This window comes from Calliopsis andreniformis, chromosome 10 (genome assembly GCF_051401765.1).
Source record: "Calliopsis andreniformis isolate RMS-2024a chromosome 10, iyCalAndr_principal, whole genome shotgun sequence".
NCBI lineage: Eukaryota > Metazoa > Arthropoda > Insecta > Hymenoptera > Andrenidae > Calliopsis > Calliopsis andreniformis.
In genome coordinates, this window is record NC_135071.1 from 19,239,295 (window position 1) to 19,250,691 (window position 11,397).

At 41.0% G+C, this 11,397-nt stretch overlaps 1 protein-coding gene across 1 annotated transcript in view; it reads left to right on the plus strand.

The window, feature by feature from the left end:
• Fng (Fringe glycosyltransferase) overlaps positions 1-5,804 on the plus strand; it is a 63,498-nt gene extending 57,694 nt beyond the window's left edge. Inside the window, exons 7-9 of the mRNA XM_076387370.1 lie at positions 161-326; positions 1,956-2,041; positions 3,712-5,804. Of these exons, the coding sequence (XP_076243485.1) occupies positions 161-326; positions 1,956-2,041; positions 3,712-3,769 (310 nt within the window). The 3' untranslated portion in view covers positions 3,770-5,804. The remainder of the gene's footprint in view (positions 1-160; positions 327-1,955; positions 2,042-3,711) is intronic.
• Positions 5,805-11,397: the final 5,593 nt, after the last annotated feature.

The following is an 11,397-nucleotide window of genomic DNA, read 5'->3' on the forward strand; positions in this document are numbered from 1 at the left end:
TTACCCCCATGAAGTTATAAGTAATCCTTTATGAAGAAATTCTTTGAGTCACTCTACTTAATGTTATGTACTTAAGCAAATTCCAGGACTGGAAAAAATTGTATGCCACGCGTAGAGTCTTTTAATGTCCAATAACGATTGCGTCTGGGTCTGATTGCAGGGGCGGCAAGTTCATCACAGTGGGCGACAGAATCAGGTTGCCAGATGATGTGACGATGGGCTACATTATCGAGTACCTCTTGAAGAAGCAACTCACCGTGGTAGAGCAGTTCCATTCCCACCTGGAGCCAATGAAGTTCCTCAACAAGGACACCTTCAGCGAACAGGTAATACGAAAGATTCCTATTAAACCTTAGGAAGTCCGAGGTAGTATTGCACTTTATGTTTCTTTACAAATAGATGTCAGATGTTTATGCAAATTGATATTTTAATAACCACAATTAAAGGAGCAGCTCGAGACTCATTTCGCCTTCTAATGATAAAGACTATAACAAGCTGTACCTATATATTCTACTTTAAACATTCAGTTGGTGCATATATGTTTGCATATTACATATCACTTGAGTATTTTCCACGAGTGTAATTTCCCATAAGCGCGTAAAGTCTTGTGCATAAAATGCAGCCTTCTCATAAAATAGCTCGCGATGTGCCTTAATTATATCAATCTATTTTTTCTGTAGTTAATCATTTAATTCGATGAGTCCAGCTTCAAGAATTAATTAATACTAAAAATTTCAAAGCATATCGGGGGTTTCTAAAACTACGAAAATCGAGAGCCTCGGGAAATCAGAATTTCCAAGTTTCCAGGGATCTCACTGGTAGAAGCTTTCCTCAGTTTCACTGTCTTCTGTCTCGCTGCCTTCTACTCCAAGTTTCTGGCAAATTGAGAGCAGGACCATTCGCCCAGTGCACGCCACTGTTCGCTCGAGCGCTCAATCTCGCCCGTGTTGTGCGCGATGATTAATTGATCCGGTACGAGCGGGGGATTAAAAAAAATTGCCGAGGGGAGGGAATTAAGATCGTACGGGTCGCGCAGTGTGAAGTCTAATCGCGGATAATAGAATAATCTTCTCGGTGAATCACCGCGGCTGCTTTCCTTCGCCTGACGCACAATGGCCATTATTTCTGTGCTTGCAAGGCAGAGCAGAAGTCACGTTCCTATTTCCGAGACATTGACGTTCTAAGACTTGAATCTTAGTTTTGTAACAAGAACTTGTGTCTTATTATACCCTCATCTTAAGGGATGAGTTTCCTTGATTGAATCGATGAGATGAAGAGCACAGAAAGTTCAGAAACCATATTTTGAGAGAATTGATATCAATACACTTTGGCTCTGAGGTCCAGATATGGTCTTAAGATTATTTTAAAATGGCTAATTTTCAACTTGCTCTTCAGTTTACTTGTTTCATTTTTATAGAATCTCTATTACACTAGCGACTTTATCATATAAAATCAAATTTTTCGAACATATGGTTCTTGTTGGTCAGCCCTGCAGCCACAGACTTAATATTCCTATGTCGTTTGGAAATTACTCGACTGACTCATGCAGACCAGGTGAGAACTGTTCGCGTGATAGTGGCCAGCTGTTGATTATCGTTCGATCGCCTCGAGGCTCGTCCCTCGAACATTCTATCATCGTGTTTGCGCGTGGAATCTCGTATGGGTGTACTTTAGAAGCTGACCAAATGGAAAACGATCGCATAGAAACACGAAACGTAAAAAACGATGCCTTCCCGTTGCTCGAACGTAATCGTATCGCGAAACCGCTCGCAGAACAAATATTTTCGTTTCGGTCGTGGGCAGAACTTGATCAGCCCTCGTCTCACATTTCACGCTAGCCATAATCACGCTGATTCTCGACTGTGCCTTGGAAAGTAAGTCGCGTTCGACGGACTTCTTCGTTGCTCATCGATATTTCAATCTCTAATGCCTTGGTTTCTTGTTGATTGTTGCAGGTGTCGTTCAGCTACTCGAAGGGGCCGAGGGACGAGTTGAACATCCTCAAAATCGATGGCTTCGACATGAAGGAGGACCCGAAAAGGTAATTAAAAATGGAGAGTAGAAATTAGTAGCTAGAGGCTTAGAGGAATCCTTTAATATAATTCTCGATTTGTACAAGGAGAGCTAATAGGAACTGAGCCTTGAAGTAACATGTCATCTCTGTGATTATATTTGCAGAATCTATGAGATGAAATTTGTATTTTCAGCTAGAGATTGCTTTGATGTCTCAGAAAATATACGATACAGAAAAGGTGACGTGTCTCATCGATCGTCCACAAATAACTAGTTATTTCAGCTGGCAGTTCTTATTAACTCTCCCCCTGCATAGTAATAAATATATCTTGGCCAGATTCGTTCCTGTCCATATCAAGAGATACGATAATTGACTCTTTGATTGCTACCAACCTCTATTTTTATTTCTCTGATCAATATACACTACATCTAGAATAACTGAACTGTGGGTATGTTTAATTAACGCTTTGAGTACCATTAGAAAATGATAGAAACACAGAATCAAGTATTTACTAAATTTAGCGTGACTCTCAAAGTGCTAATGCAGCTATATTAAATTGAAGTAATTTAAAGGAAAAGAATTTTCATTGAAAGTGATACTTTTCTTTAAAAAATCTTACATATTAACGAGTAAACTCGAAAGAGATACTTAGGCAGCCTCCTTCACCTTGGACACTCTATATTTATTGCTTCGAAAGGGTTTGCCTTTCCCCATATCCCTCAGCTCCATCCTCGACCGGAAGCCATCTCGATCTCCGCGATCTCCGCGATCCCAGCTCTAATCCTTCTCCCCATTCAGCAGAGAGCGCGCAGAAGGAGCAATTAGCAGTGGCAACGTGGAACTGAATCCTTTCTCGCGGCGTTCTTTCTCGGTTTCCTCGCATCATTTTCCCGTTTCTTTGACCCGCTTCGCGTCTCCGAGCGTTCCTCCATAAAGGCCTGAATTGCTCGCGTAATTGCCCAGGCCCGTGCGGCTAGACAACGAAGCCACGGGAAGACGGGAGCTCGAGAGGCAATAACAAAGATGCCTCCACGCCGTTTTTAATTGACTTCATTATAATTACTGGTCCGGCACTTTTACGAGGCCCATTTCTCCTTTCACCGCTCTCCGCTGCCTCGTCGCGTTCCCTCTGCTCCTTTTTTCCGCTGAACTCTCTCGCCGCGGTCGGTGGACAGGGAAAAAGCAGGAGGAAGTTTGTTTTGTTGGGTCGCGAGCTAGCTGCCAGACTGACGCCACTGCTCCGTACTACGCGACGCTGGAAAAATAAGCGGCCCTCCTTGCCTATGAATATTAACGAGGCTCCTCTCGAGGGGTATCAAGGGGGTGGGACACTGGAGGCCTTGGTGGTCTTTGAGTTATGGCGCAGCAGTAGATATTCGGTATAGGCTCGTGGGTTGGTATACGTCACTTCATAGGGGATAGAGAGCTCTTTCTGAAGTAGATGTGAGCCACTTACAGGCTTATAAGAGTAACTCCATTCTCTGAATTTTATAGAATCGTAGCGTAGTAGAATCTAAGGTCCTCAAATTTTCTAACTTATTATACAATAATCCTATATTCCAAGCGTTCCTGGAACTCTCCCCAGCATTTCATCTCATCGATCCAGCACGCACTCCTACAGCAAGATCCTCATCGAATCGAGCCAATGAACGAAAGCCAGTTCGCTTTGTCGACGTGTCGGTGTTTTCTAATTACAGATTCAGGTCGATCCACTGTCATCTCTTCCCCCACGTGGCCAATTGTCCGCACAGATGATGAGCAGCTGGACGAGCCGACGGAGAGGAAGGAAACGAGGCCGAAGATTACACGATCTCTCGTTGTTTGTAGCCCCCATGGGTCAGGGGTCAGGGTTCTCTGGTCGAGGAGCGAAACGGTGAAAATCCGCGTGTTCCATCCTTGAACCACCGTACTTGTCGCGCTTCCTGTTTCGTTCTCGTGTCCAGGTCGCGTCCACCTGTATACAGAGACGCGTACAATTTGCATACGCGGTGACTGGGTGCCCCAGGCGCTCGTGAAATTGGATATCGATGGTGGATCAGGGAAGTCGCTGTTAGGAAGCCTCTGCTAGAGGCGAGAGGCTCTAATCTCCGAAACAGATGGACTATTAAGGTGTAAGGCTATTCCTGGAAGATCTGCTATTGTTATCCATCGAGATTCTAGAGGTAGATTCTATTTATGTATGTCCCAAGGGACTCGGATATTTTTTCGAGCTCTGTTCTTCCTGGAGCGAGGTGATAGGAAGGAAGGCTCTTTGCAAGAGTTTCGGGTACGAAGATTGTATATAAGAGTATATAGGCTGATTCACTTAAATAAGGCCAGCTAAATATCTCTTTTTCTAAGTGTGATGACACAGAAAATATTTTACACGCAATTTGAATGGTACCAAGGAACTAATATACTACAAGGCATGTCTGTTTTCGAAGTCTTGAATGAAATAATTTCAAATAAAGTATTTTTTCTATCATCACAGTTGAAATAGATATGTAGGTGGCCTTATTTAAGTGGACCACCTTATAGAGTAATTGGTATTTGTATATAAAACGCGTGGGGCATGAAATAGTATCGTTCTGAGTTATCCTTCCTTTTGGCGATTAATAGATGCAGTGTGTCTATACACCATATCGCACACTTGCTCCAAAAGTGACACAACTCGAAAAAAGTATGCTCCCTAAAATATACTTCACACCAAACAATTTTACAAACTACTTATCGTAATATGGAAATCACGATCCTTGAGTTGTGTCGCTTTTTCAACGAATGTGGGACATGATGATATAATAATACACAGTGGAAGACTGGACAGTGAACGTGTTAACATATTAGAGGCCCATGACCCATCCTTTGGATCAGGGGATGACTCCATCATTAGCAGAGCACACATTTGAGACATCTTTATACTTAGGAGACTGTTGCAGAGAAACTGAGAACAGTTTTTGTGAAATACACTGGGCTCGAATGTGTTAAGTCTGATAAATTCTAATAAATTTGATGAAGTATAGAATAGGGTAACTCAATCGATACTGTGAAGTGTCTCGACAAGATTGTATTATAAGAAGGATTACTCGGCGACGTTGTCGTCGCCATGACGTGAAATTACCTTAAGCTAGTCTATTGCGCGAAGAGACGGATGGCCGTACAATGTGATATTTAATTGGTGCGTGGTTCGTGTTTCGCGTGCTTCTGTTCCCTGAGGATCGCAGCAAGGGAAATCGGATGCAAAATCTTGCGTGGGACTTTAGATATGCGGCAGTCACGAAAATGGTGTGAGTTAAAAATGTAATAAGAGTAGAATTTATCACATATTTTCTGTGGCGCTGATTTAAATTACAAACTGATTCATAAATTCCACTGTTCTATATTTTTTACTTGAATTACTTTCATAATTTCTCACATAAACATCGATTCCCTTTAAATTTTATAAAAATATTTAATTTGGTTCTTGAGCTTCTTGAAGTTTTGCATTTTTAACAATTCTTTCTTTTAGATTTTAGATATAGTTATTCTCTATAACCATGTTGAGGGATTTCGTCCGATTTCCTTGTTCTACTTTCGCGTACGCTAAATCGAATCAGTGTGCAATACCGAGGGAGAGTGAAAAAGAGGATTTATAGTGTTCTCATACGCGAGATGATTATTTCTTTTGGGAGAATACACGATTGTACACCTGTTGCGTCGATCGTCGGGAAAAAGAAATGAAAGAAGCAGGATTCTATCGAGTAGAACGACACACCTAGGATTGTATGTTGTAACAACGATGTTTTATATAATACACGATTATCTATATTGCAGATATGATCCTGTTCACTTCCTGATATAATTTTCCTCTGCTATAATCATACGTTTTGTTATAGGTAGTTTTCTTTAATGGGAGATCTGATAGACACTGCTTTTGTTCACAGTTTTTAATTCTCTTGTAGCCAGAAAATTTATTTTAATCGCCTTTACTTAATTGCTATTAAAATCGAAAAGTTATTGTAAAGAATTCCTTTCTTAATTTCAGAGAAATTTGAATCTCAGCAGAGTTGAGAAATTACATCGCGATGAAAGAGCTGTGATTTTGAAAAAAGAAAAAGTAGATCGAGCTGTTAGAAATGATCCATCGATCGAGAGAACCGACTGGCTGTGATCCACCCTGGTGTTCTCATCCAAGTAGGTACCTCCATCTGTTCCAATCCACAAGCAACCTGCGATGAAGTCGGTAAAGCTGTCCTCTTTCCTTGCCTTCGATCCTCAACGATTGACCCTACTGATTCTTGTGCCAGTTTACTGTGATCTTACTGAAAGTAGTTTCAAACTATCTCAAATGCTTGTCGATCTTTGTAAAAATTGAAGAATAGCGGCACCGATGAGTATACAGAATGGACTAGACAAATAATGTTCAGTTTGTTTTATCTTACCCACGCTTTCTGGGCTCTAAAACCACATTACCATTTCTCTGTCACGCTCAACTTTAGCGGCAATACACAAAATAAGAACGCAGCACTCTGAGCGGTCAGAATTAAGATTACAATACCGACGGAAAATTGAATACAGGGTATCCTAATAAGTTAATAATAAATCGATAAAGCATATGGAGAAAATCAAGAGATAGACGAACTTGGTATGAAACTTAACATTTCAATTTTTCTAACTATAGAGACATTTTAATTAGCTCGAGTTCTTGAACAAATTATTCGTAATAAGCTTCTAAATTTGTTGTAGCAGTTTAAAGATCAACAATTTTTAGTACCAAAATTAGTGATCTTTTAATTATTGTGACAAATTTATTTTTACAATTATTATCTTATATCTATTGACAATTCGCAGCCATTAGCTCGGATAGAACCGATTATCCAGGTCTCACCACGTGGAGGTTGCTGCGAGTGGAGACCCACAGGGAGATAGATGGAAACAAAGTTCCATCGATCTCCCTTTACAAAAATCTTAAACTAACAAGCCAAAGACATGCATGGAAGCCAAGTTCCATGCATGCCTTTAACTTCGGCCTTAGAGTAGGAAATTGTCGAGTTATCATTAGGAAGGGGTTGGTTAAGTTAGACTCTACCGCTAATGCAACCGTGAAATAGACGGGCGGCAGGGTGAGCTCTACCGCCTTGAAGGCCGGTAGGTCGGAGAGGCGCACGGCACTACATGATTCAGTCAATTGTCCATTGCTCCCTGCTGCCACATAGGAGCTACCGAAGTAGACCTAATTCCGACAGGCTGGTAAAGAGAATGTGCAAAAGGCGGAAACGTGTAGTTTCCACAGTCGAGTGTGTCTTTCCACACACCCTACTGTGTCCGTCGCGTCACTCCTAGTACAGACCCCCAAGAGGAGAACACACTCCACAGACCGACGATTCCACGGTTGGTCACATGCTTCTACCAAGAGAAGCAGAGGTGACTTCCTCACCAAAGATGAGGAACAAATTTCAAGAAAAGAAGTTAAGAAATGACAACTCGACAATTGCACAGTGATTTTACGCTAAAGAGGCAAAGACATGAATGGAAGCCAAGTTCCATGCACGCCTTTGCCTTGGATCTTAAAGTAAAAAAGTGCCAAGTAATCATTGAGAAGGGATTGGGAATATTTAGAGTCTACCGCGTAAGGCAATCATGAAATAGACAGTCGGTGGTGGGAGTCCTTCCACCTTGAAGGCGGGTACTAGGAGAAGGCGACTGGCACCTCACAGGACAATCAGTTGCCTGATTGACCTGTGGGGTTTCCACCTGCAAGTGTGTCATACCACACACCATTCGGTGTCCACATCGTCTCTCGTTAGTACAAACCCCCAAGGGAAGAAGAACAAGCTCCATCGACCACCGATTCCACGGCTGCGAGTTGCTTCTACTAAGAGAAGCTGAGATCACCTCCTCACAGAAGGTGAGGAGCAAATGATCGAGCAAAGATGACTAAGATGTGACTACTCGGCAGTGTTACAAACATTTTACAATACAATATTAAAAGTAGGGACTTAAAAATATTCTAAGCGATCGCGACTTATATACTAGATGCGGTGAATCCCTCGGCGGATGCGACGTCTTCATTCTTCACTCTTCAAGTTGAGGATAAAGAGAGAATCGACGAAGAAAGAGTATGAAGAGCAATATACGAATAATCGGGGAAGCCTCCCCAAGAATACCCCAACGATGGCACAGCCATTGGCCCGGACAGAACCGGCCCGGGTCTCACCACGAGGAGGTTGCTGTGCTGGAGACCCATATAGAAATCACAGAAACAAGAAAGGATTCGCAAAACAATCTGTACTCTGAATCAATACAGAACATATTTAGACAGAAGACAAGATAGATCAACGTCGATTGAATTCTTCTTCGATGTTCACCTAAATCCTGAAATGTTAAAAATTAAAAATACAAATGATATCCCTCGGGGGTACGATGTCTTCGTTCGATGAATGATCTTCATGTGAATGAAATAGGAATGATAATGATAAGTAGAGAATAGAGAGACATGCAGCAAAGAGAGAAGAGACGAATAATAGAAGTATATCACTGATCGCAGAAACACGAGAGGAGCCACCCCTACCTAGCTACCCTTATATCTAATACAAGATGCACAGCCATTAGCACGGACAGAGCCGCCCCAGGTCTCACCACGAGGAGGTTGCTGTGCTGGAGACCCATAGGGAAATAGATGGAAACAAAGTTCCATCGATCTCCCTTTACAAAAATCTTAAACTAGTAAACCAAAGACATGGATGAAAATCAAGTTCCATCCATATCATTAGCTTGGACCTTAAAGTAGAGAGGTGCCAAGTAATCATTGAGAAAAGATTAGGAATAGTTAAAGTCTACCGCGAAAGGCAACCATGAAATGGACAATCGGTGGTGCGAGTCCTTCCACCTTGAAGGCGGGTACTAGGAGAAGGCGACTGGCACCTCACAGCACAATCAGTTGCCTGATTGAACTGTGGGGTTTCCACCTGCAAGTGTGTCATACCACACACCATTCGGTGTCCACATCGTCTCTCGTTAGTACAAACCCCCAAGGGAAGAAGAACAAGCTCCATCGACTGCCAATTCCACAGCTGCTAGTTGCTTCTACTAAGAGAAGCAGAGATTACCTCCTCACAGAAGGTGAGGAGGAAGTGACCGAGCAAAGAAAACAAAAAAGTGATTACTCGGCAGTGTTACAAAGATTTTACAATAGAATCTTAGAAGTAGGGACTTACATATATTATATGCGATTGAGTCTTACAAACTAGGAGCGGTAAATCCCTCGGTGTGTTCGACGTCTTCGTTCTTCGATCCTCGATCTTCAAATAAAGAGTAAAAAGAGAACGAGTCATGAAACGAAAGAATATGAAGTGAAATATATTAAAGATTGGAGCAGCCGCTCCAAGAACAAGAGCACAACGAGAGATGAAGGAAAATATATGAACAGATGGGCGAGCCTCCTCAGGAAGAAGAGAAAAACCATGGATTTGAAAAGAAACTTAAAAATAGGAGCTTAAACCGATTTTTAGAATTAGACACTTGTGAGTTGGAAGTAATAAATCCCTCGGTGGATGGAAAGTCTTCGTTCTTCAATCTTCAAGTTAGGAGTTAAGAGAGAAGCAGTGAAGGAAGAGTATGAACAGTAATATATCCATGATTGGGGGAGCCTCCCCAAGAATACCCCAACGTTGGAACAACCATTGGCCCGGACAGAACCGGCCCGGGTCTCACCGCGAGGAGGCTGCTGTGGTGGAAACCCACGCGAAGATCAAGAAAGGAGAAAGGATTGACAGAACAATCCGTACTCCGAACCAAGAGAGAACATATTTAAACACAAAACAGAATTGAACAACGTTGGCATTTGATTGATATCTTCTTTTAGAACTTAATTCGATGTTCACCTGTATCTTGAAGTATTAAAAATTAGAAATCGAATTGAAATCCCTCGGGGGATATGATGTCTGAAATCCCTCGGGGGATGTGATGTCTGAAATCCCTCGGGGGATATGATGTCTGAAATCCCACGGGGGATACGATGTCTTCGTTCGATGAATGTTCTTCCTGTGAATGAAATAGGAATGCTAATGGTATGCAGCGATGAAGTTCACAAGAGAATAGATAGACTTGTAGCAATGAAAAAAGGAACGAATAACAGAAGCATATTAATGATCGTAAAAACAAGAGCAAGGAATCAAGTGTAATGTATGAATGAATGAAGTAGTTCTTCATTCTTCTATCTTCTTTTAAAAAAATCTTAAAGTCTAAACTTAAAACTAGTAAACTAAAGTTATGAATAGAAAACAAATGTAAGAATTCGAAATATTAATCGAATTCGTTTTTTAACATATTGATCCGATGGTTATTTAAACCATGTGTGGTTTTAAAATAATAGTTAAATATTGAACCGTAAAGGTTGATAAATAAATCAAAATTATCCGTAGATAATAATGCAGAGCAGGGAATATAAATAAAATAGGGGAAAGTAGAAGAGAAGGCCTTAGTACACGCAAAATGGGAGAAGCAGAAGAAAGGGGGCAACATATATGCAAAATAAGGCCAACAGAAAAAATAAATTCAAAATTTGTTCAAAAACTTACTGGTCAGCCAACTTGACCACTGGTCAGGGAGGTCCAGGAGGTCCAGGGAGACCCAGGAGACCCAGGAGGCCCAGGGAGACCCAGGAGGCCCTGGGAGGTCCTTTCCCGCCGGAGGACCCGCGGGGACTGAGGAACTCGTGCTGCTGCAGGAGTATTTATATTACCTCCAAGTGAGCGGGGAACCAATCAGAGAAATTCAGTAGATAATTATAATTTCGAGACTGATCTAACGAACAATATTTTGCGAAAGATTGATATTTTCTATAAAATAATCATCTTAGCAACAATTTCAGGTGCACATATTGTTAATAACAATCACACACAGTGTGTACTTGTGTAAATAATTGATATTTATAATTGTTAGTTAACAATTGCTCAAATTATTAACTTTTCGTACATTATTCTTCGTTCGATTAATCTCGAAATACTTGAAAATTTCTTAATATCTCTTTAACTAACAATTATAAATTTTAATAATTTGCATGAGTCACTGCTTGCAATTGTTACTAACAATATCTATAACAGCAATTGTTGTTGAAGCAATTATTTAATGGAAAATATTAATTCTTCCGCGATTATTTTTCGTTCGATTAATCTCGAAATTCTTGAAAATTTCTTAATCGTTCTTTAACTAACAATTATAAATAACTTGTACCAGGTTTAAATTAATAATTTATACCAGTGATTACGTGCAATTGTTATTAACAATATGTGTAGCAGAAATTGTTATTGCAATGCTTGTTCAATGAGAAATATTAATTTTCTGGAAATATTCTTCGTTCGATTAATCTCGCAATTCAGTAATTGGTTGTTCCCCTTTTGGTCATTCGCTCTGGAGCTTGCAGCGAG